This window comes from Perca flavescens, chromosome 19, assembly GCF_004354835.1.
Source record: "Perca flavescens isolate YP-PL-M2 chromosome 19, PFLA_1.0, whole genome shotgun sequence".
Classification (NCBI taxonomy): Eukaryota; Metazoa; Chordata; class Actinopteri; order Perciformes; family Percidae; genus Perca; species Perca flavescens.
Window position 1 is genome coordinate 27238148 of NC_041349.1, and position 27379 is coordinate 27265526.

General features: G+C 41.4%; 1 protein-coding gene across 2 annotated transcripts in view; it reads left to right on the forward strand.

The window, feature by feature from the left end:
• The window catches only part of nrxn2b (neurexin 2b), a 760536-nt gene that overhangs the window by 92642 nt on the left and 640515 nt on the right, over positions 1-27379 (forward strand). For both annotated transcript variants that reach the window (XM_028564156.1, XM_028564158.1), the window contains exon 2: positions 6350-7774. In XM_028564156.1, the coding sequence (XP_028419957.1) occupies positions 7063-7774 (712 nt within the window). In that variant the 5' untranslated portion in view covers positions 6350-7062. The remainder of the gene's footprint in view (positions 1-6349; positions 7775-27379) is intronic.

Sequence of the window (27379 nt, forward strand, 5' to 3'; positions counted from 1 at the left end):
CTCAGTCTCTCTCCCTCCCCCCTCCCTCTCTCCCTATTGTCGGCCATTTTGTTGGCATGAACATGGATGTAGTAATGTCTTTGAGTGACGTGACTTGCTAACGCTGAGAGGTCTGCTTCTACTCGCCCCTGGTGTCACTGGCCTAGATGATGCAGCGTGCGCGGCTCTGTGTGCCTTCATGTGTCCATTTCTGTCGTTTATGTGTCTTATTGTTTGTGTGAGGCTTTCTGTCAGTGTTGAAAACAACATCTTCCACTCAGTCTCCTTAAAAAGCCTTCATTATTTCCATCCAGTGGTTATTGATTGACTTCATAAAGAAGTCATTTAGGTGACCTGTTACTGCAGAACCAAGTAGTCTAACGCAAGCCACAGTTTATACAGTGTGTGATTAGGTGTTCTCTTTCACTAAATCCAAGACTGCCTTCTCTTTTTACCCTCACAACATTTCAGCTCGCAGAGCAAACTCATTTACTCCCCATGATTTCCCCTGTCAAAGTGTCACGGCAAAAGGAGCAACAAGGAGTCCCGCTAAAGTCATTAGAATTCGCACAGCAAGGCTAAAGCCCTTGATCTGTTTCATTAACATCTCCTCATCAGGGCTAAATGCAGTTAGCGCTAACAGCCAGAGCTAGTCACTAGCGGCTTACAGTTGACAAGGCTGATCAAAGGCTGTAGTCTGATGTAGAATAAAGGCCCGCTCACCTCTGTGTTAGCACACGACTGGCGGACTGTGTCGTGGAGCATTGCTTTTGCAATACTGATTAGTTCATTGTATTTTCACTCAGCTTTAAGGTAATTTCTTCTTTTGTAAAAAAAGAACACGTACATTTCAAAGTCATTGTAATTCCTCCTTTCCTCTATTCCTGAGTCATAAGTCGGTCTCCTCATCCTAGAGCTGCATTCCAGTGATGTTGGACATTTAGACTCTCTAGTAGAAAAGATGCTACAACAGCACATAAGCATGAAACCCAACTGTAAACAACATTCCTGATTGAAGTATGAAGAAATATGTAAAACTATTTCTTTTGCACATGACCTAATTAACAGAAATTAGCATGTATGTTACATTCATTTTAATAAAAAGGAATTTCAAAAATAATTTTGATATAAATGTCTTAGCACAAGCCTTCTCTTCCCACGTTTCTCTCTTCTGCTCCGTCTTCCACCACTTCTTGTTTTAAATCCTTGCTCTCCATCTTGACCAGGAATATTAAAAGTGGCTCAGCGTGCCTCTCTGGTTAATTAGAGCACAGCAGCAGCAGCTTCATGCTGACTGATGGTACACTGCTGAGTTTCTCACAGGCCCGAATTAATGGCTCCTGCCTGACTTGGATATTGTTCGTGTGTGTGTCTGCTTGTTTATTTTTATGTGGAAACTGTGTGCATATGTGGAGGGGTATGTGCTTTAGGAAAACTATTTGCATGTGTAAATATTAAGCTACACCTCTATTATCCTTTGTCGAGACTATTGTACTGTATAAATATTTCATACGCTTCAGCCGTATTTATTGCGCTTGCAAACCGTTTCAGTGTCATATTTACAATTCTAAATAAGGTGTTGTACCTGAGAAGGAAAATAAAAAGTGCAACCTTGAACTCTGTGTAGCACTGGTGGGCAGTGAAGTATTCAAACCAGACTTCATCTGAATGTATGCAGGCTGACTGTTTGTGGAAGATGAAACGCCTGGCACAGCTGCACACAACAGGTGTAGTCTGGTTTGTGGGGAATCTGAAGACCTTGGGCCAAGGCGGAGCTCTGCAAGAGATGGATTAAACACCAAAACACACTTATTAATCCCCCCCCACACACACACACACACACACACACACTTTTTTTTTTTGCTTCTGTTGCCATGGAATCACAAACATCCAATCTTTGATGGATAACAATTATAAATGTTTCCACTGTGGTGTGGATGTAACCAAAGACTCCTGAAGAATTGAAACCGTGTCTGTTGAGTAGGGCTGCCACCTCTTAGTCGATTAGTCGACTAATCGGTTGTTTTGGTCTTAGTCGACTAAGATTTCTTTAGTCGATTAGTAATTGTTTATGCTTATTCATGCTTAATTATTTATTTCAGGAAACTTCTGAGCACATTTATGGTAAACACAAGATTTAAAGTGGTGCTTTTATAGGATTAATTGTGGAGAAACTCAGTTTCACAGATGGTTGATTAACTACATTTATATTGTGCTTTTCTAGTCTTAACCACCTCTCAAAGTGCACAGCTCTGTCAATTAAATCAACTAATTGATTAGTCGACAAAATCCTATAAGTGTTAGTCGACTAAGAATATCTTTAGTCGAGGAGGACAGCCCTACTGTTGAGACTGCGCCGACATTCCCCATGGGATGATGTGAGAGGAAATGGGTCGGTGGTGGCTCACATGCCCAAGCAGTTATCCTGAGGGTTGCAGAGCTTCACTTGGACAAGAAGTCGGGTCAGGGTGTACGATGCTGGGTACAGATTGCTCTTTCAGTCAAGTCGCACAGCTCTGCCGCAGCTCAGACAAGCACTGTGAGCGAGAGAGCTGTCCTTTTTTTTTTTTTTTTTTTTTTTCCTCGAGGAAAGAGTTGAGGCAGATGGATGTTATTTTTGGACCGAAACTGGACCGAAGCTGGATCCTACATGTCATTACTAAAACAACGCTGCATCCAAATGCTGCAGAGAAGACATTGTGGACTACAACTGTGACAAAAATCATAATCCCAAATGCAGGCCTAAATATAGACACGCACAAATTCGCTCTGAGTATACATCGTCCAGATGAACACACGCTGTCGCACAAGGACAGTTGCTTTGCTGAATGCAGACAGCTGCACACACAACTAGAATCAATCACGACCATACACACACACACACACACACACACACACACACACAGCACATTCCCGGGAGCTGTAGTTATCTCTTGAGGCTTGTTATGTTTCCTCTGTGTCCTTGGGATTAAATAGTACCATCAGGCGAGCCGGCCAATGCCCCCTTAATAACTAGCAACACAATGCATTAAGGATGCACTGAAAGTCAACATATTAAACCTCCATAAACACGGCACTGTAAGAAGAGCAGGAAACACCGCTTCTTTCTGTAGCGGTAGAGAGTCCCCAAACACACAGAAATAACTCAATGAATATTCAATTTGGTCAGGGAATATTCCAATCTATTTACCCATAAGGGACACAGATGTGGTTAAAAGAATGGTTGATTAAACAGGCGTAAGCTCTCAAATTGTTCAAAAAATGTAATTCTTATGGTCCCAAAGTGTTCAGGGGTTTTATCATGTTTTTGTTGATGTTCATAATGGCAATTAAGACAATGTCATGGTCTGTGTGTGTGAGGGGTGGAGGGGTTTGCATGTGTATAAAACAGCCGGCTGTTTGCTCATGAGTTAGTATAGACCTATGTCTGCTTATTAGTGGGAAGTGCTTTTGCGTCAGTGTAATAAGGGCTCCATTTATTCCTGCATATGTAAATTTACAGTAAATTGTACCTCTCTAGATGTGTCTCCAAGCATGCCTATTGTCTCCAACTATATTATCGCAACTGCTAATGAATCGTGTGAATCACGCCTTCCAATTTGCAGGAGCATACCTATGTGGATATGCTAGCGTGTGTGCAAAACGAGCGAATGTGTGCAAATACGCACACCGGGTTCTGTAGCTCAGAGACCAAAATAAACCATCCGTGGTTTTGATCACTCCTAAAGACATATTAGAAGACATTTTCTCTGACACTGTCTAACATTTAACAACAGTCTGACATACAGTAGGTAGGGATGCACCAATAACAAAACTTTGGCTCATACTGATAACAGATATTAACATTGCTGTCATGGCCGATAACCGATATTTACAGATGTCTGTATGAAATATGTTTCAATGAGTAAAGTAATGTCTTTCTTTATTTGCAAAACATCTGGAAAAGCCCATAACTCATAGATTTACCACATTCGTTACTGCTAACTTCATACTCAACACTCCCCCCCCCCCCCCCCTCTCTCTCTCTCTCTCTCTCTCTCCATATGAGCAATCAAGTTGGTGGTGTAGATGGATATATTAGAATTGTTGGGGCTTTGTAAATTATAGAGTGTGGTCTAGACCTACTCTATCTGTAAAGTGTCTCAAGATAACTCTTGTCAGGGCTCCAGACTAACTTTTTTCACTAGGAGCACAGTGGCCCCTAGTGAGGGGCACAACCAGAAAATTTAGGGGCACACACCGTAAATCAACATGCTAACCAAATATTCACATTTCTACTAATTTCCACTGTATTACTTTGATAATAGATGCAGAAATTACAATGTGCTGTTTCACTTTTGAAGATGCAACATATAAGGTAAATTGAAAAAATATATATTTTTGTATTATTGTATTTGTATATTATTTTTTAGTATTTTTAGTTTTATTTTCATCATGACCGTTTTCAATTGCTCTTTAATGTTTCATGTAAAGCACAGTGCTGTAGAAATAAAGTTGCCTTGCCTTACATCCTCAGCCTGTCAGTCAGTCACCAGGGCACAGAAACCACTGTTGTGCCTGCTCGTCTCAGAGGAAGTGTAACGTCAACAGCACTGCGACCACTTTCGGCTCGCCATAAATATATCGCAGCAAACGCTTTCTGTGTGAAGTTATGAAAAACCGTAACCACACTTGAAACCACTTTATCGGCATTTCCGTGACTCACTGTGACTTCAACAAAACTGCAGAGCCCACGTAGTTTGCATCGTCTGCAGCTTTGCGTGTGTGTGTGCGCGTGTGTGTTTGTCAGAGTTCTGCTCTCTGTCAATTTTCAGAGAGGACAAATTTCAACGTTTAACGTGTAAAAAAAATAAATAAAAAGGGGGGGAGGCAAATTTACTGGTCGCACATGTGCGACTGGATGTGAAATTCAGTCGCACACTCTCGTGTCTCGTCGCACACTCTCGTGTATAACACTCAATGTAAAATTTTAGGATAGTCTAGCAATATATTGATTATGACAGAATTGCTGTATTGTGACATTATCAGTATCGTGGGTCGTGTATCGTATTGTTGGATACTCCCACCCTTAGTGTGTACGTATATGTGAAGAGTTCAACAGCTTTGGCATATGCTGACATTTTTTATTTTACATATTTGCATCAGTACAATAGGACATAGTACAAAATGGTGACATATTTTACAGACAGATGTAACGTCCGAGCCTGCGGATGTTAGTCATTTTGAATAATGCATTGTTCATATTTGCTGTTCGGTTGCCTAAGCAAATTTTCTTCCATCCTTAAACACGTGAATGATGAGCATGATGTGCTCTGTGCTTCCCATGTTAACAATACAACCTGACGAGTTCCATCTGAAGGCAACATTGCTTTCTCTTGCTTGCCAATGTGAACATCAGCCGGAGAAAAATAGCTCTAAAAATATTAGTCTTCCTCCCTCTTCTGTTTCTCACAGCTCTGTCTGTCCCCTCTGTCCTCCCTTATCTTTCTCCATCAATGTTGAGCCTCGCCCGTCTGAGATCCTGATTATGCAGCCTTTCTTTCTCTGTGTGTCTGTATTTCTCCCACTTTCCCTCCCTCTCCTGCTTATATGCCAGCGTCATAGCTGTTGTCACTTTGAAGCCAGGCAGGATAGCACAAGGGAGCATGGGCAAGGGTGAGCCTAGCTTTAATTGTAGACGGTTTGTGATAGAAATTAGATCTCACTCAAGAAATAATGGCTAGGGATTAGGCCGAGCCCCAGGGTCAAGACTGGCTGTTCAGACAGCTATTGACTCTGCAGCACTCAACTCTGAATCACATTTGATTTAATGATGTGTGGGTTTGCATATGCATGTTCTGTGTGTGTGTGTGTGTGTGTGTGTGTGTGTGGCACAGTGGTCGGGTGGGATTTATTAAGTATACTCTATTGCTGATTGCCCAAAATATACATATGGATGACAGCTATCTTCGCTGCATAAACAATCATTATGGTAAGGTTCAGTACATTGCTTGACATATCTGTTGGAATGACTGAGAGGGAGCAGATGACATTTATATCGCTCAGGCCCCTCGGAGCTATGCTAAACTCAGAAAGCTTATTTATCGCTTGGCTCTCGACAAAGTTTTTTTTTTTGTAAGTGTCAGCCTTCAACTGAAAAGAGGGAAGGGATATTTGTACATGGTGTCTAAGACAGCAGGCAGACGCAAACTACAGGCCAAAGAAGATGAAAGATAAAAAATTAAATACAAATGAATAAGGGCTGATTAACTTAACTTGGAATGGTTCATATTTAGATATGATATTCGCAAGTTTGTATAGTTGGAATGAAATGTACTGGAACATGTCTGTATGTGATTTATAGTTTGTTTTTTGTGTGTGTTTCTTCCAGATCCCCACCTGCCCCCCTAACGATGGGACCCATACCTGCGTAAAGCTTTGGAGTCCTTAAGTTCCAGGAGAAGAATGGGTTTAGGCTGAAACCATGAACGCATAGTATGCTCTAGCAGACCCCAGTAGACTCTGATACCCGTCTACTCTACGGCTGCCTCACTCCTTTGCTCCTTTTCATCTGCTTGCACTCCGCTTAAAGAAAGATCAAAATTGGATAACTCTTTCCCCCCCTCCCCCCAAAGCTTTTGTCGACAGCTCAAATTTCCTGGAAATTGCACTGAGATCTGGATTCAAGAGAAAGTTTCTATTTTCGGTCCAGGATAGACCAAGAGGCTTTTGAAGAAAGCACTGTGTTGAAAATATCATATCCCCCACCCCCACCCCCTCTTTTACTCTCCCACTATTCCTCATTCCTTTTCTCCAATTCCCAGAGGCACCAACTGATGGAGAGACAAAGGAGAGAGTCAGGATAAGGACAAAAATTAGAAATTCGGAGAGAAGAGGAAAAAACTGTCAAGTCAAGATAATTGGAGTAGGACCCCTGTGAGGATTACTTTACCCAGTTGATCTTGATATCCCAGTTCAGTGATATATAATGCTCATTGTTAACATTTGAAATCTGTTAGCCACTGCGACATTAGACGTTACCTCTGGGGTGCGTTAGACCATAAAGGCATCAAGTAGAGAAGGGGAAACTTGGGAACTTTGAGCATGACAAGGGGGTTAAGATTCTTCTGTTGGCCCCTGTGGCCTGTGGCCTTCTTCAGCCTGCTCACTACAGTGAAGATGCTGGAATTTGGTGGGGCGCCTGGCCAGTGGGCACGCTACGGACGCTGGGAAGCTGGATCAGTGGGCGAGCTGAGCTTCAGTCTCAAGACCAACATCAGCAAAGCCTTGGTACTCTATCTGGATGACGGCGGCAACTGTGACTTCTTGGAGCTTCTCATCGCTGGTGGGCGCCTCCAGCTGCGCTTCGCCATCCACTGTGCCGAGCCGGCCACAGTGCACATGGAGACGCGGGTGAATGACGACCGCTGGCACATGGTCTTGCTCACCCGCAATTTCCGTGAGACCCTCCTGATGGTCGACGGTGAGACAAAAGTGGCTGAAGTCAAGTCCAAGAGGAAGGAGATGGCAGTGGTCAGTGACTTGTTTGTGGGCGGGATCCCACCTGATGTGCGCCTCTCTGCGCTGACGTCTAGCACCGTGAAGTACGAGCCACCCTTCCAGGGCGTGATCTCCAATCTGAAGGTCGGGGAGATGCCTCCTACTTTGTTAAATAGCCAGGGCATTCAGAGCGACCTGGAGTACCTCTGCACCAAACAGAACCCGTGCTTCAATGGAGGGTTTTGCTCTATTCAGTATGGAGAAGTTCACTGTGACTGCACCCTCACCCGCTTCAAGGGGAAGTACTGCAAAGAAGGTAAGGAGCCATCATACTGTACCTGCTCTACCCTGGTTTTATTGCATTGTTCCCTGGGCAGTACTCTTGGCTAATATAAATCTGTTGTAGGTAAAGATAGGCTCGGTTACTAAAAGTCTGGAGTATGTCATGAGGTGATGGAGATGTAGCCCTTTTCTTTGGGGTTTTGTGGTCACTTTGTAGTAGAGGTTGACCGATTAATCGGCCGATTTTTGGCATTTTTTTACATAATCGGCATCGGCCAATATCCCAGTATATCAAGCCGATTAATAGGCAGGCGCATCTGCGGGCAGCCTAGTGTTAAAAACATGAATAGGCGACATTTTTTACAGCGCACTCAGACCACCTGCCTCCAGCCCCTCCCCTCGTGAATTCTTGCGCTGTGTGTCTCGCACAGTCACTTCAGGCTCCGACGCTACCGTTAGTAGTAGCTAGCATATTGCTGGTGTTCTTGCCTTGGGATTAACTGTACTAATAAAACCGTATAAAACATCGCGGCCACACCGCTGTGGAAGCTCCCCGAATGTCATTTATCAAAGCCTGGTTGTTACCCCTGTGCGTGGCAGTCTCATCCACTCCTTTAACGGAGCTAACTGGAGCTAACCGCTAACGGAGCTAACCGCTAACAGAGATAACCGCTAACGGAGCTAATCGTTGCTAACAGAGCCTTCAGTTCTCCGTGCCTGTATCCATTAACTGCATCTATGGACTCGAGCATGAATAAAACCCTTAATTTTTCTTAAATTGGCTGGATGAGATTTAAATTACAACTCAAGAGTTTTGATCCTAAGGAGTGCAACAGGACATGTAACAGTAGGATCCCCAAAACACAGATACAACACTTCAACAAATGAACAATGATCTAACAAACAAGGTGAACAAGAATTGACTTTAGATAACCCTAGTCTGATTTGATTCAACAGGAGTTAGGAGGAAATAGTGTTGAGATCAATAATAACATGTCACTTTCTGTGAAGATGTGCAGATTTGTATTCTCAGAATTTAATAAATGCTGCTAAGTGCACTAAACTTTATTTTTTCATTTACAAGTTTATTTGACAAAGTTTATTTTCTTCTTACCTGTTTCGTTTATTTAATATATTTTTCATATATTCTTTATACAATATACAGTATGTTTTTAAATTATACATTTTTAATTGAAGTATACAAGTGTAGATTGGTGAAGTGTTCAATAAATGTTTTTGTTGAGAAATTCTGTGTATATTAGTGTTACATTTTATCTTTCAAATAGAGGTTTTAAAAACAAGCACATATCGGCCAAATATTGGGCAAAAACAATCGGCAGCATTTATCGGCCATTGGCTGACCTTGATTTCTAAAGATCGGCATCGGCATCGGCCAGAGAAAACCCATATCGGTCGACCTCTACTTTGTAGCCATTCAGTCTTCTAAGGGTTCAGTGGTATGAGATGTTCAGCAGAGGAATGTAAGTTGTACAGTTCTGATGTGTATAAATTATACTTAAATAGTTTCTTCTTGACCTTTTCTAAGTCTCTCGCAGTGAAATCCCAAGTGGCTTGTTTCTTAGTAGGATCTCTGTGTTCTAGTAGGATTTAATAGTTGAAGCCTAGACTCAGTGAGGACCCAGAAAGGAGGGTGAGGTGCTTTGTGAAAAGGCAGGCATATTGCTGTTTTCAGTCTTCTATTGTCAAAATAGTTTTTAAGAAGTTTCATTGCCAGAAAGATTGAGTTGTTGAAGAAAAAACCCGTTCTTGGGGATTATGGGACTCATGAAAAGATTTAGACATGGCACAGGTGCTACTTTAAATGTGGCTGGGATTTTTTTTTTCTAAAACAATCCTTAACATCAAAGGTGCTGAATATCTAAAAAGGAATATTTCAAATGCTAAATCACACATTGTAGGCCTGCTTTTCAACCTGCTATCTTTACTGCCGTTTTTCTCTGTATTTCCTCCTTTCCTTCTTTTTCATTCTGTCTTTCTCTTGTCTTCCTTCTTTCTCTCCAAGCTTATTGTCTGAGGTGTACACCCTGCTCTTGCCTTCATTTCCTCTTGGGATGTGCTCCTGTGCTGTCAGCTCATGTCAAACTCTGTTCTGTTTTACACCTCTGGCTCCCTCCTTCACTGACACATCCCATTTCCATATCTGCAGTTTTTCCCTCTGCTTTACGTCCATCCATCTCTGTTTCTCTTCGTCCCGCAGCATTTCCTTCACCCACCTCCTACTTTCTCTTCTCAAGGCTATCTGGGCTTTCCATCTCTCCTCACCTCCCTCCCCCGCTCTGTCTCTCCCGACTTCACTCCCTTACTCCACTTATCTCTCTCTCACCTTTACCCGCTGTCAGCACTTCCTACTCCCGCCTCTCCTCCCCCTGCACTTATCTCCCTCCTCTCTTTCTTTCAAACTGTCTGCATCTCCACACCTTGCTTGTGAAGTCTCTCATTCCCTATGCAGCCTACAGAAATGGCTTTCTCTGTCTTGATCATTTGTAATGGGGGGAAAAGCCCTTCATCCTACATCTCCAGTTATTACTGTTTATATGTACTATTAATATTCGCATAATCCATAAAAATAGTAGCTCCTACCTTGTCCTGTGTAATGAAATGACTTACTGGATCTTCAAAAGGTAGATAAGTATTTTGCCAGTGGTTATGTGCCAATTGTTTGAAGTCTTGCATGTTTGTGGCACCCAGAGATAAGCTTTGACAGCACTGACAAATAAATCAAACCAAACACAATATTTTGTTAAATTTGTTTGATTTTTTGTTTTGTTTGAGTACTGCTTTTGATAGATCTAAAGCAATAATAATAAAATCAGCATGCAGCCATGTTTTGCTGTAGAAAGCCTAGAACAGTCTTTACCAGCTCAAGAAATGTATTGTTTCGTCTTTTGCTCTTAGAAGAAGTCAAACAAAAGCAGAATCCTTCATTTCTTGTGAATGAGTTATTGCTCTTTAGAGACCCTGTATGGTACAGCAAATGATGTTACTGCAGGTCTGTCTGTCTGTCTCACTCTCTCTCTTTCTCACTCTCTCTCTCTCTCTCTCATTTTTCTCAGTTCCTTTTCTCCCCCTCTCTGCGTGCACTGTGTCAGATTGCTGTGTGGTTGCTGGAAGCAGATACTGCTGCCTGGCTCTAGGCTAAATTGAGAGCAGAATACCAATGCAGTGTTACAGTGACTGCAGGAAACATTTGTCCTTTTGAGAAAGAGAGGGACAGAGAGAGAGTAAGGTAGAGGGAGAGAGAGACAAGGAGAGTAACCTAGAGGGAGAGAATGGAGATAGAGGTTAGGAGCAGAGAAACGGAACAAGAGGAAATTGGGGTAGAGAGCAATGGCCGATCAACAGTGAGATATCCATTTGCTCAGTGTAAATTTATTTTCAGAGATGTTCTTTGGTTTGAGGGCCGTTAATTGGGTCATTATGGCTGACTGCCAGTGCAGCAGTTTATTTATTCCTTTTATCCAACACGTGGGTGGGAATGTAAAGGTCTCTCTCTTTTAGTTGGTTTTAAGACACTTTAGATGTACTAACACATCCATGTCTCGCTGTGTTAGCTCTGTGGTGAAGGGGCTATGTCAAAAGAAAACTTATTTTTAAAGGCCTGCACCCTTCAGAGAGGAAGAACACATCATTTCATGGGAGCATTTTTTAACGATGAGATGTGGCGCCTGCAATATATTCATGTGCCTTGTTCCAGATGATTCATGATGTGCTATCATTTAGGCATTTAGCTGACGCTCTTCTTCAGAGATTTACAATCAGTGGAATGAGCTTGAATTCCTAGGCTACTAAAACTACAACCAACCAATTATAAGTAGTGCAAAGATCCAGCAATGACACACAAACGAGTATAAAAGTTTACCCTTTTTAAGGATAGGTTCACCCATATCACAGAAAATAAACTGTTTTTATATAAAAATAAACCACTTTTTACTAGTGGTATCCATCCATGCAGATAGTTTTGGTTTATGGACCCAGGTAGGCCTGCTGCAATTACCACATTACCGCGGTGAAGCCACCATGTCCTGCCCACCGCAGAGTCAAGCTTATCACCACTTTACAGGATTATTTTTTTTTGTTCATGCAAGCCTGTTACTGTCAGTAAACAGTGTTCATTGATCTGTCTGTGTTTCAATAACGAATGCGCGCTTGCCGATTCCATGTGAGCTTAGTCAGGCTTTTCATTCCCCCCGCCCCAAAGCCCCTCCAGGCTGCTCTGCTCAATATCGCTCTGGTCTTAAATCTGATTTCACATCAGTCTACTCAAATAGATCACCGCTCCTGGAGCTCCTTGTTCACCCGCCAGCAAAAAGTCAGCCGGATGCTGGCGGGTGCTCTGGGCATGGAGGGAGGTCGGGCGCCAACCCTAACCATTACCTACATGTACAATGTGGGCCTGACCCAACAAGTAAGTAGTGTTGGTGATGATATTTTACACTTTGAAAATTCTATTTACCTCTATTGTTTTGGGCTGGAAGCAGAAATCTCAGAGAACTGGGCAAATTTTACCTAAACAATCTGCATGGCCTGATACCACCAACGTATTATTTATGATTTGGTTGAACCAACCTTTTAAGGGACATATCATTTATTATTATTATTATTATTATTTATTATTATTATTAACAGGTTTTAGGAACTATGGAACAAGTACTACAGCAGGAAAATGAGTCCTAAGTAAAAAGTACATCAAATTATATTTCCAAACTGAGATATTTCATAGATGTAGCAATAATAGTTCTGTTGAATGATGAGTGATCCAGTAATAGTAAAATGATACTTTGTTGCAATATTTGTCTGAAATTGACCCATCAATTCCAGCATGAGCATGCATCCAGTACAGCTGCCACTTGGAGCAGCAGCTCATTAGCAGAGAAACTGTACATGTGAGAAGATGCCAAAACAGCTTATTCACATGTTGGTGTTAAAGCAGCACTGGGACGTGAATCACCAAAACAATGGCTAATGGGCTTTTACAGAACAAAATAAAAAATAAAAACAGATGTGATTCACGGACAACAGATAATTATACAAAATTGCAGTAGAGTGAAAGGTACTTATCCTTCAAAAACAAATAAAGGGGTTTTAAGCAAGGAAAGAGGTTGAATGATAATATGTAAAATAGTTAAAAAAGATGCTGTGTAACCACTGTGTATTGATCACACATATTCATATCTGTGTAGTAAAGCTATTTCTCAGAGCTGGATGACAGCAACTGATGTTGGCTATGCTGCGAAACAAAGGTTTGATTAAAAAAGTGGGGATAAAGTCTAGTTATTAATGAACGTCAACATTATTAACAGTAAGTTGGACAACACTGTGAGAGTGTGTAGTGATCAGAGAACCATCCATTTCTCTGATCACTACAGAAGTTGCTTTCAAATGTGACTCAAGCAGAGATGGAAAGGAAAAGAGACAAACTTTAACCATGGATTTTAACCACATAAATCTTCTCAAAAGATGCACATTCAACCGCCACACTTTGACACCCTGTAGTGCAGTTTGGACAAATGATTGAAATTGAAGCTATGAGCCACACAGTTCTGATTTACTACAAAAATATTGTCTTCCAGACTTTTGAAATCCTTTGTAATGGTGAATGTCAGCCCAAAGTGGAATCAGTAAAATCTGAACATTGTCTATGACAGTTGAGGTTTTGTAATTTAAGGAGGTTGTGCCATCTCATCTCCCCTAAGCACAGTTTTTTCATCCCACTCTGTTGTAGAGTCTGTGGGCCCTATTTTAACAATCTGAAACGCAAGTATCAAACGTGAAACGCAAGTAGCTTTGTGGGCGGATCTCCGGCGCTGTTGCTATTATACCGGCGGGATAAATGACTGTTGCGCCCGACGCAAATCTAAAATGGGTTGGTCTGAAGTAGCTAGGTGTGGTTTGGACGTAACGTGCAAAAAACCAATCGGAGCGTCATCTCACATTCCCTTTAAGAGCAGGCGCGCTTGTTCCATTGAGAATTGCTATTATGACGGCGGAATTTCCTGGCGCACGCCAGCGGGAGCTGTCCGTGATGCAGCAAAGTAATAAATGCCCGTCTTGGCCGGGTGGCGATGTTGCTGCGGCCTCTCGGGCGCATCTCCTCAAGTCTGGAGAGGATTGCTGCAGCCATGGAGCGTGGGCCTCCATACGCACCACCTGCTCCTGTTGTGCCCCTTCCTCCTCCCCCAACTCCATCTCCGTCGCATGAGTGTCCAATCCCGCCGTAGTTCAACATCACGTCTCCTTAAGTCCTCTAATATTTCCTCATTTATGTCATCAACACATCCATGATTCATAGAAATGTTGTGTAAAACACAACCAGCCACAAAGAATGCTGCGACATTTTGAGGACTGTACTGTAAAATGCCTCCTGACCGATCCAAACCCCTAAAGCGCATTTTCAGTAATATTTTTCCTTCTAATTATGTATGGTTTGCAAAAATGGGAACTGCTTTGTCCGTGTAGATGAGAGAAGCAAAGTGTATGCGCGTTGTGCACACGCTACATTATGGCCAAGCATGCGCCCCTAAAATAGCATCTGAATAACGCGCCACTGACTTTAGACCAGGTTTTTCCTGGTCTGTGGCGGAAGTGTTTTCTGAAACTGCAAAATAGCACCAGGGAACGTTTGCGCCTGAACACGGCTCCTCTTTTCGCTGAACCGCCCCCTGGAGCGCAAATACATTACCTAATTTACCGACGTGCGGGAAAAAGTCCACTGTGCGTCAGGTGCAAAATAGGAATGATACATGCGTCGGTGTACAAAGTCAATTGCGCTGAGTGCAAGATAGGGCCCTGTATCTCCTGTTGCCTTCATTTGAATACCAGTGATCTCACTCAGCTGTTAGCACCCTTCATTCTTCTGGTACGGACAGGGTTTATTGTTCAGGTGAAGTGGGAATTTTTTTTTTTTTCTTTTGGAAAGAATGAAGGTTGAAGGTGAACATTCCACAGTCAGCCTAATGATGTTTTAATGACCAATCACAGAAAAGCAAACATACATACTACCTGAAACTTATGTGCTAAATGTATGTGTGTAGGTGCACCTTCCCTTCTATTATCATATGTTCTGTAGTTATGGGCAGGCCTTTTTCCATTAGGGGTTGTAATTAAAGCCGTGATGTGCCTCTGTGGGCCATTGTTTTTATAATTGATGCCGACCCTGGCTTTGTTCCCTGTTGAACCCCAAACGGCAGTGCAGGGAAATGCAGTTATGAGCACTCAAGTCAGGGTAATTGGAGGTTAAATGAATTTGTGAAAATGACTGCTGTGATATTTATATATTAATTTAGTCAAACTATGAATAGTCTTTCAGGTTGCCATGAGGCTGGATTTGCACCTGTCTTTTCTAACGAACCTTTAATTAATGTAATTGACTAGAATTACATGAAAACAACAAATTCATCTAGCCAAAGAAATGTGGGATAAATGTTTTCCTAATGAGACTCTTAGGGAGAAACTGGACTGGAAATGAGCCTAAAATCAGCATATATTGACTTTAATTGTCTTTGTGGCCATTTCATTATATCACTTTGCAAATGCACCGGTCAGTGAATTAATTACTTTTATATTGATTTTAAAAGGTCAGATGCTGGCAATTTCCAAGGTGATTGAGATTTATTTAGTCAAAGAGTAACTTGACACCAGACTGAAATGTTTTGCTGCTCTGAGTGCCTCTGGTTAAAACTTTCAAGCCTTTTTCAGAAAGCTCTGTTGTACCTGTAACCACACCCAACAGTGATGTTACTGTGTCCTGGAGTACACCTGTACACCGCTGCAGAAAGGTGAGAAGCTAAACCGCCTGAGGTCCGCAAAGATAACCTTTTCAGGGGTGTTAAGTTACTTTGTAAAATCTTATTATGTCATTGGAGTGTAAAGGCATGTCTTCACATGTTTTTCACTCATCTGTCTCATGCGCCTCCAATGGAACAGATACCATTCTATTTTTGATAATTATCCAGGCTGCATTACCAGCTTGTGTTCACTCGCGCTGTACACACCTTCGTTCTGAAGTATATTTGTATTTTACGTGACCTATACACAGTACTGTGCTTGAACGCATCCTGTGTAGAGACTGACGGAGGACTGAAGCTACTGCTGCTGCTCTGCTGATGTGCTGCTTTCACTACACAGCCTGTGTTATAACCAGTAGCTGGGCAATTTCAGCTGTAAAAATTCCTATTCATAGTAACACTACATTATATCGTTAAAACCTTTTGGGAGAGAATCAGCAGTTAGCTATGTTTTACATTTGAAAAGTAATCTTCCCCAACCTAATCAGTAATATAGCGTAGGCGTGAATTTAGTAGCCTTTTTTTTTTTTTTTTTTTTTTTTTAGCTTGTGACAGGATATCTGGCAGTGTCACAGAAAATTGGATGTTTTCCGTCCACATTTGCTGCCTGTTCTCTGGCACTGGAATAAACACTACATCGCCATTTATGAGGAAAAAGGGTTGATGCAGCAGCCCTTTTCCACTTGGCAACACCATATAGAGAAGTGTTCAAAAACAGCTGCTTAGATCATTACTGCTCACTACTCCATTCACTTTCATCATCACTTTATATTATATGTGTTGGAATAAAGCAGAAACCTGGGTCCCGGAGGAGCCCTGCAGTTAACCGGGCTGGACGCTGCATGTCGGGAAGGCTGTGGGAAGCTGTGATAGACAGAGAAACAGAGCTGCGTTCAGGGAGTCAAGGCTTCAGCTTCAAACACATAATGTCCTTTTTTATGCTTGTGGAGATCTTTTAACACAGTCTGTCGTGAACAGATGGTATTTTCCGACAGACCTCAGTAATCTGGGTTTATCACCTGTTGTAATTCATAAATGACTGGGCTCAACACACCTCTTAACACCACAAAAGCCATTTTATATGATGCTGCTCTACGTCGTTTTTAGCTAGTGCTTGAATAATGTTTTTTTTATTTATATTAAATTACATTCAGATTCAGAAAGGTGTGCTCCAATGTGATGTTGAAAATAACTTTACCTTTGCTTGTCTCAAGCTGTGAGACAAGAAAAACATTCACACACATGAACTTGACATTTTGAACTGCAACTCTACATTGATGTAATGAATATCATATGAATACTTTGAACTTTTATCTTACGAAATTACATTTCACATAGTGAGACATGGAGGTTAATATGTAAAACACAAATGTGTTTTAAAAGGGCCAAACTGTAAATACTTTTCAACTGTGAATATGTCATAATTCCTGTCGATAAGACGAACTATCACTGGCATAATATCTAGCCTCTATTTTACAGTTACTGTGTATAGTTTGTGTTGCACATCAATAGTTTCCCTTGAGTCATGTTATTTCCTGTTAGAAATAAGTCAATAGTGATCTCACCAGCACAGAAGATGATGAAATATTGGTAGTTATTTAACTATCAGCCTTTCCCTCATTCCATCCTCTGCCATTCCATGCAATCCTGAGAGCTTTAGCTGCATTTGTACTGAAATAATAGTGCTTCTTTCGGATTCTGTTACCATAACGTAACATATCATTCCTTTTAGGCAATCAAGCAACCAGTGGATTTTCCAGCAAATCTACCTTGATGGCACAAAATGCAGAATGCAGGAATGGTCTAATTGATACTAATGTAAATGCCCCATGGATGTTAGCATATGCTATACACAGTGCTTTAAATGTCCCCAAATGTGAGTTGAGTGACATGGGACATTGGATTTTAGTAGTATTAGTTGGGGTCATGGTGATAATGGTGCTATCTCCCCAGGGACGAGGTGAAGTGAGTTGGGGCTGAGTGTGTGTTTGGGGCGGGGGGGGTGGCTCACTGCTTGATAATTGAACTCCCAATTAACTTGTCCCGTATACATAAATAAGTATAGCGCTAACAAGGGGGCTGTACGCCGTAAGGCCGCCTGAAGACGTTCCCTAGATAACCTTCTTATCAATACGTCTGGCTGTGACGACAGGGGCTGACAGAATCCAGGCCATGTCTTTTTGCCTTCCCTAGCCAACTACACTGATACAGTCTAATGAAGCCCTCCATGCTTCAAGTCTCCTTCGGATTGGATTGCTGATATTTTGTTGGTGTTTATCAAAGCTGCTGTGTTACAGCTCTGCTGCTGCTGTGTGCTGTTGGAACTCAGTTTTAGTTTGTGTTGGTTGGTAACGGGCACAGAAGGTAAGACTGGAAATATTTTACTTAAGGGTATTGTTAGAAGTTTCAGTTGTACGGATTCCCCCCGAAGTAATCAGGAAATAAATCTCTCAATGAAAACCTACCCAACATCCGTACATAGGAATGTACATGTTTTTGCATATAATATAAACTACTACTACTAAAATACACTTTAGTAGAGCTGATCCAACCCAGGTGATGGAAGTTTAGTTTTCTATTAAAAGGGCAAATACAGCCAGTGATTAGATAAGTATGAAGAAAACTATCAATAACCCTTTGAAATTGCATCTTACCTTCCCCTTTGTCTTCTTTTGTCATAGTTTGTGAACACGTCCGCTCTCGAGTCACTATCTCCTTCCCTTCTAACTGATCAAATTTTTTCGCTCGCCCACTCTTTTTTTCCAAAGAACACATGCTCCTGGGCCTCCATTCTTCTGCTGATAGATTCCCAGCTTCCTCAGACAGACAGCAAAGCAACAAATCCACTATTTAGTCATGGGTGCCTAATTTTCCTCAAACCTGATCAAGGGATGTTGCGTTACAAACTTATCTCATTCTCTCTTGCCATGCTTCTTTCTTCTGTGCTTTTGCTTTTTGAGAAGGGAAGAAGACCATATATTAATCTACACTCCAAAAAACAGATTCTGATCCAGTCTTTTTCATAACCTGGTCTTCATTGCATTAAAAAAAAAAAAAGAAATAAAAATCTGCTAACTGCTCCAGATGAGAGACTTTCTTAATCCCTAATCCCCTAATTCCTCCCTTTTTTTTTTGCTCCATCTGAATACTTTTATGCAGATTGCTTCTCCTTGTGGAAGCAGAAAGCAAGCATTAATGGATTAAAGTGTGAGGTTAAGCAGCCTGACTCAAAGGAGCCGACGAGTGTTAAGCACACTCAAAACATATTTGTTTTGACTTGTATGATCCAGTGGGATGGTAGTGTAGGATGTAGGTGGGCCGGGTGCAATCAAGCGAATGGCTTCCAGGGAGGGTGTCAATCTGATGTTTCCAGCTCATCACATTCCTCACCTTTTTCTCAGGTGAGTCTTTACTGACTTGAAGGTCCCTGCCAGCATGATCAGCCGTCACATGCAATTAAAGCTTGCTCTCTACCCCTGCTGTCACTCAACAGGTGGAAAAGGGAGCGAAAGGTCTGGCTCTCACATCCGTGCCACATGTCACATGCTATCCATCCCCATTGTGGCTGAGAAACAGAAGGCCCAAAACAAAAGAAGCACCGTCTCTGTGCAGTTACAGTAACCCTTTGAAAAGCTTGGCGTTAAATAAGTGCTTAATGTATCAAGGGTTCCACACACGTGTCACTGCAGCGTCACCATGTAATGCAGCTATAATATACAACATTTACAGACAAGTATTGATAATTTTCACACTTTTGTGACTTTTAAAAGATTTAAAAATAATAATAATAGATGAGAAAATTGACAAGCGTCTCATTGCAATGCATGCATTACAACACACTGCTGGACAACATTAGACAGCTTTTCTAATGCAACAACAAAGCAAATCAATGAGTGGTTCTATGATGGCTTGTTTTTACTGTGTTGGCTATGCAGTATCAGTACCCTAATGTACTTAGGTCAATGGCTTTAAATTCCATATGCATAGATTTTTGAGAGTCCGGTGCAAAGCTGTATGTAATTAGGCTTGATTTTTTTTAGTTTTTTTCCTTTAAGTTCTCTTGACTATTTGTGTTCAGTGTTAATCAGAATCCGATTTATTGGCCAAGTATACGTACATACACAAGGAATTTGACTTCGGTAGGTGTTAATTAACAGACAGTTGGATCCCTAGGGGCTGCAGTCACCAGTATTATCAGCCACCCAGTCAGTCATGTTCTATATTAATATCTGTTCCTGCATCCTGCCATTTGTGAGCTCACTGAGACCACCTCTGTGGAGAAATGTTTGCTCCTGCAGCTTTGTAATTAATTAAAGTCATTTTAGGACTTGAGATTATACCTAGATCTTTTTTCAGTGTTTCTTCTATGGTAGGAATGAAATAGGAATTTCAAATATTAATAAGAAATAACCTGGTGAATCAGCCTTACTTCCGTAGCCAGCAAGTGCAAAAAAAAAACGTAACTCTGGGTTTTCAGGGTTATGACGGTGGTTCACCCTCACTGAGACCACCTCTGCAGAGAAATGTTTGCTCTTGCAGCTTTGTAATTAATTAGTCATTTTAGGGCTTTAGATGATACCCAGATCTTTTTTTTAGTGTTTCTTCTATCATAAGAATTATTAGGAAATTTAGTTCCATTTTGCTAAATATTCTGTTCTATTCTAAGTAATGCCATTATTTACAGTTATTTGTTTGAATTTTGAAAGTTAGAGCCATGAGTCCTTGGATGCTAGGCTAACAGTATCTAGTCTTTTTTTTTTTTTTTTTTTTTTTTTTTTTTTTTTACAGCTCAAACTCAGCTGATAAAGAAATACATAACAAAAGAATCCTTGATTAGTTGTAATTTAAGTCAATCAGGTTACACCTCTATTCATATTATGTTGGACTGAAAAGAGCATGGGAATCCAAAACCACAATATTACACAGTGAAGCGTGCAATAAGGGACATATTCAAGTAAGGTGCTTGGGAATAAGTACTATCAGTAATGCAAGTAATATCTTTGATGTATGATTACACATAAAAAATGCTCCACTATGTTACCTTAACTATTCATTTCTAGCCTCAGTCCGGTGTAGCTTCATGTTTAACTTGATAATGTTCTATATTACTCACACCTTTTATTATAACACAAATGTTAGCAATCCATTTTAATCCCATACCCAATTTTACAATGGATATTGTAGGCTACATGTCGGTATTATGTTAAGGCCTACATAACATATTTATAGTTTATTGCTTTTACCGTTTGAATATTGATGCCTAGTACTTCTTCAGCGTATAATTTTTTATATTCTAGTGTTGTGCTTGCTCTCTTAAGCAACTAAAATGTTCTTACTGGGCTGAATGGTTTCACCTTACATTAAATATACTGATTTTGATCTGTTGATGCTGCGTGTGTTTAGCTGGTTGTTACTTACCTTGTCTCTTTAATTTAAACTCTCGTATAACATGATCCTTGGATGCTAAATTAGATCGCCTGGAAGCCCTCTCTAAACATCACCAGCACTATATTGGCATTAGCATACGTTCAGTCTGGCCATATTCTTCATATTCTGATATTCCATCAAAGCTTGGCTCAGGAAACACACCTTCTCCATGCCCTGGATGGTCAGAAGCCGCACAACGCTACTTGGTCTTTGCACTTCATTCATTATGTTAACTTTACCTTCAGAAGAGTGCGCCATTGTGTTCATTGTTTGTGTCATTGCAGTCCAGCAACTTGAGGACTTTTTGAGGGCTACTGCACTCGCAACCTCTCAAAGAAGCAAACCAAAGCTTGGTTTATTGCACCTACATGTGCAAGGAATTAGTGAGGCTTTGTCTTAGTCAACCACTTTTGCTCTGTAACCCCAAGCTGCTACTGAAAATGATGTCTTTCTGTCTGTGACTGATAACAGTTGCTTGCAGCTCCATGCATCAGGAAACCCCCTGTGGCCCTTTCCTGGACCAGTTGTTTGTGCATTGAGTCATAAACAAGATACATGGGGAGTCGGGGAAGAACTGTTGTGGGAAACAAACAGCAGGGCGAAAAAGGTGTGAAAGCATGGAAGAGTATTTGGACCACAGCGATGCTCAGAAGCTGTCGACGCAGACACTGGGAAAACGCTCGCCATTCCTCAGTCCCTCCCCTCTTATTGGGATTCCACTTCAATCAAACACTTGCCAGCTGAGCTTCAAAAGAGGACTGTAATCGCCCCCTCTCTTTGCCAGCCCAAAACCCCTGCTACTGTAACATGACAATACAGTATTAATATATGGAGTAGAGAAAGTTCTGATACCTCCCGGCATGCCCTATAGCCCTGACTGAGTGTGTGACTCAAGTCACTGTCGATAAACTACAGAAGTGTGTAAAGGAGAGGCCTTGATCACAACATGTGGGTCTCAAATTGGCCTTTGGACGCTAACTAAAGGAGCTAACGTGCCTTCTCTGCTGACATCTGCACAAGCAGGGTGGCATTTATTATTACTTTATACATCTCCTGTGAACCGGGCTGGTTCTATATTTATTTATCTATTTAGGCTTATAAACAGACGGGACCACCTATGGAGTTAATATAGCTCCGGCGACACCAAATTACTAGGAAATGAGGTCTGATTGCTGATGTGTCTGCTGCTGTTAATGCCGTCACTCAAGTTGCAAGCTGTTGGTGCTTATGGCTCATCAGAGCTCTCCCGCCTCGCTGATGAGTGAGACTCGACAACGTTAAGGATAAAACTTCAGCTTTATTTATTCATTTTTACACTACTTCCAATGTGCTTTAACTTTATTTAATGAAATAACTATGCTTGTGGAAGAGCTCTGGTAATCTGACCCAATCTGTCTGGTTCTGCAAGAGCCTGAAAAAGAAAGCAAGGGAATTCTAGGCCAAATTGTGACACAATTCCTTTCCTGTTCTCACTGACTAAGCTACGATTAAACTCGGCGTGATCTCTGCGCAGGGCACTAACCTGGTGAGTCAGCCTTACCTCCCTAGCTGCCAAGTGCCAGAAAACAGATCAAAACACAAATAAGACAGTCAAACATGTCTACCCTGAGGCCTGTACTACGAAGCAGGATTTGGGGTTAGCAAAGTAACTTCAGGTTCATGCCTCAGTTTTCAGGGTTACAACTGTAGTTCACCCATAGAAATGGAACGAACATTTTATTTCTATGGGTTCACCTCTTCATCGCCATGGTAACATATGTTGACCTGCAAAGCCCTTTTGCTTTCCCTGACGATTTTTTGTATGAAAGATATAGATTCTCATCTGTCTTATTGGTGTCAGCTTCTTGAGCCATATGTTGCGCTTACAGTCCCGCAGACTGTATCCATTGTGTTACTTGATACTTTTATGTATGCTGTGTGTGCTTTTGCATAGCGATATCCTAGAGACTGATTAAAGAATTTAAGCCTTAGATTTGTAATACAATATGAAAGTAATCCTACTGACTGCTTTAAATTATGTGTGTGTATGTATATGTATTTTAGTGATGTCAATCAATTTAAAAAAAAATTTAATCAAGTTAATCACAATCATGGGCTGTGATTAATCATGATTAATCACGCAAATTTAAAATACTAGGGTTTACTTGTAAACGTGCAGTGTTCAAATAAATAAATGCATGTTTAAAGAAACAAATTCCCCAGTTTTATTATCTTAACCATTAATATTTATTAAACAAGTGTTCAATATCAATCTTAATTTGTTGAGGCATCCATATGAACTGCAGACATATTTAGCAGTAACCAACAACTGTTACAAAGTAATGTTTGCTAAAAAGTCACAAATAACTTACCTGTAATTGTTTTGCACGGCAACATCAACTCAAATGAATGCAACAATGAGTAGGCCAATTATAGAAATAGAATGCCATGATGTATGCGAGGAGACAGAAGGAACCGTCTCTACATTCTCAGTTAAAGATAATTACTTCAAACAGTGTGCATCTGTGCAACATGCCTCCTGTCAACCAATCATACAGTCTACTCTTCTTACAACCAGTTGCTCAGGCAGACCAGCTTGTTGAGATTTTCAGGTGATAGAGCTGACCTCTTCTTCTGCATAATGTTGCCCGCCAAAGAGAACGGTCTCTAACATGGCACTGTTGAGGCAGATGTAGCCAAGTTCCTTTTTTGCAATTTGGGCCAGCTTAACCATAGGCACCTGCTTGTGACGACCATGTCTAGTGGTCTCAGTGAGTGCAATAAAAGTACCTCCTGCCAACTGCCTCGCTCTTGTAGCTTTTCCAGCATCGTACAGTTAATTCTCGTAACAATAGTTCCCCTCGAAGGTAGCTTGTATGATGGGTCGCCTGTGGCAATCTGAATGTCTTAAGACCCTGCTCCTGAGCTATGTTGATGGGCCTGCAGTCTGTAGCGACCCTTTTCACAATTGCAGTAGTTAGCTTTGCTGTTGTCGTTTTGTTGACATACTTGCCCCGACTGCACTTGTTTGACGAGCAGGGCTCGTTGACGCTGTCACATCCAGTAAAGTTGTCAACGTTAATGCATGCAATTAATCTAAAAAGAATTTAACCAATATTATTATTTTTGGAATGCAAAGTAAGCATTTTATCAAGTTTGACCCCAACCTCTTACTGTTATCGCAACGTGGATGGTTACACTTCGTGTGACAGGGTTAAAGCCATGCTCGTCAAACGACACTGGCGGAGTGCAGCCGGGTTTGTGAACAAAACAACAACAGCAAAGCTAAGTAGTGCAATCGCTAAATGGGTCGCTACAGACTGAAGGCCCATCGACATAGCTCAGGACCGGGGTCTTCAAGACACCATTCAGATATTCCTAATAATTAAAACATTCACACAGTCAATTTGTTTGCCTGCTGTTCTTTTGCATTTGGCAGCTGCAACTGTGTTGCTTTTAACCTGTATTATGTGTTAACTTATCAAATGTGTCTAATATTATAGTTTTCTCTTTTTGGAAAGTATGCCGCTTGTCCGCGTTTGTGGTTGGTCATGTGCTGCAAGCACCGCCTCTTTTATGTCAATGTGCTTATGGCTAGATAGGGAAACCCCTGGATTGACTTACGGTGTAGATAACCACCGTCGTGAAGCCGCTTAGTGTGAATGTGGTTGTTAGGTGTGTTGAACTTGCTTCGAAGTACAGGCCTCTGTATGGTTGGGATAAACAAATTTCATACATTGCCAAAGGTGGAAGCTCATGGATCATACAGCAGAGAATGGGACATACAGGTGAGGTTCAGGTGTACAGTAAGGAGAACTGGTCAGAAATGATGAGCATGCAGAGATGTAAAGAGAGCACTTTGTCTAATTGGTGGACAGAAAGACACTGCATGACACAACTATTTGGCAGCAGTAGTGACAAAATCGTCCAACGCCTCAAGAATAGGCTCATGTCTTTGATGGATTGCCCTGGGTGATATTTGTCAGGGAAAATGGAACAGCTTGAGGGGCACACTGTGAATGCTGCGGGGCAGCACATATTGACGCCAGCCTGTAGATTGTGTGTCTGCGGGAATGCATAGAATTGCAATCAGGGGGCGTATGTGTGGTTCTCAGTTTGTGCAAGGCCCCAGTAGTGAAGCTTTCAGCATGGCTTCTCTCTGTCTCACAGGCAGGTTGACAGATGGAATGGAAGGAACAACAAAGAAAGCTATAATAGGATTGTCTCTCAATGTATATGAAGACGTTTCACCTTTTCTCCTTTGTACATCCAGTTCCCCTACTGCCATTACTAATGTTTCATCAGCACCAATATGATGGTACGATAATGTGATGCAAGGAAACAGACTTTATTATCACATTCTGAAATGATTATTGTATCTTTCCATCACAACACTGCGCTGCATTTATTCACAGCCATCCTCCTCAGCAAAAGGACTTAATCACATATTTCCATAAACACACAAACACATTGACACACATCCTCTGGCGTCAATGCTCACAAGTGGAGCGGGGAAGGTAAATATTGACTTTGTCTTTTCATTAAAGTGATTTTTGACTATCAGGGCCTGAAAAGGACATAGGACATAGTACGCTAATTGCAAATAGTAGAATGCCAGGGGTATTGTGTGCTGCTGATAATGTTGACCCTTTATCTTCTCCTCTCTCCTCTGTGTAGGCCTATTGCCAAGGGATCATTTAGAACGGTGGAATCAGATTAGAGGTCATCGCGGATGATAGGAATTACACGATTTCACTGTAAATGCAGAAAACATAGTTCATGTGAAAAAAGGGTTAATCTTGTTATACCAAGAGTTCATGCCAAGTTTATACAATGAGCACAGCTTCTAGTCCAATTTTCTCTGCCAGCTCTTGTCTCTGCCTTCCACTAAGCCATGTGTTTTTTTTAATCATCTTTACAGCTAAGAGTGACAATAAACATAATGCCTTCCCCTAATGCTTGTTGTTTAGCCTTTGTTTAATTTAGGTCCACCATAGCAACAAAGTCATACAAAGTCACCAGTATGAACTGTGAATTGTGAAATGTTGTAAAAATGAGACTGCACAGTTAAAGACTTGGCTCATGGATACCGAGGCAAGAGCAAGAGAGAGCGAAGGGATAAAAGGAATCGCAATCCCAAAGAGAATTGTTCTGCTGTTCACATGTCTGATCAAGCTTACAAATGCTATTACTCTATTGTCACTGGAGCTGTTCTCCCAGCTTAACTCTAGAAGATGCACTGACCTTTTCAACACTTACCACATCAGGTTTATTATGCACCAGGGTTCACCTCTCCCTTTTCCTTGCGAGACGATAATACCAGCTCCTCTTTTTATTGTGATGAAAAGGCAGAGCTGGCTTTAGTGTGGTTTCATTTCTTCTGCTCTTGGAGCTTCTATGCCAAAGTCCTGACAGTCTCTTTACCTGAAAGCAATCACCAGGAACGGCCGTTGCTTTAGCATTTGATTGAATAACCAATAAATCTGGCCCTCTTTATTTCCCCTCCAACACATAATAGTGGAGGTATGCCAGCTTGTACAGACAAGAGAGTGGATTATCTTCCCTGGTCGACTTTTAGCTACATGATCCTGCATAGTGACACAAAGCTTCCGTCAAATACAGTGAGGAAAATAAGTATTTGAACACCCTGCTATTTTGCAAGTTCTCCCACTTAGAAATCATGGAGGGGTCTGAAATTGTCATCGTAGGTGCATGTCCACTGTGAGAGACATAATCTAAAAAGAAATTCCAGAAATCACAATATATGATTTTTTAAACTATTTATTTGTATGATACAGCTGCAAATAAGTATTTGAACACTTGTCTATCAGCTAGAATTCTGACCCTCAAAGACCTGTTAGTCTGCCTTTAAAATGTCCACCTCCACTCCATTTATTATCCTAAATTAGATGCACCTGTTTGAGGTCGTTAGCTTCATAAAGACACCTGTCCACCCCATACAATCAGTAAGAATCCAACTACTAACATGGCCAAGACCAAAGAGCTGTCCAAAGACACTAGAGACAAAATTGTACACCTCCACAAGGCTGAAAGGGCTACAGGGAAATTGCCAAGCAGCTTGGTGAAAAAAAGTCCACTGTTGGAGCAATCATTAGAAAATGGAAGAAGCTAAACATGACTGTCAAGCTCCCTCGGACTGGGGCTCCATGCAAGATCTCACCTCGTGGGGTCTCAATGATCCTAAGAAAGGTGAGAAATCAGCCCAGAACTACACGGGAGGAGCTGGTCAATGACCTGAAAAGAGCTGGGACCACCGTTTCCAAGGTTACTGTTGGTAATACACTAAGACGTCATGGTTTGAAATCATGCATGGCACGGAAGGGTCCCCTGCTTAAACCAGCACATGTCCAGGCCCGTCTTAAGTTTGCCAATGACCATTTGCATGATCCAGAGGAGTCATGGGAGAA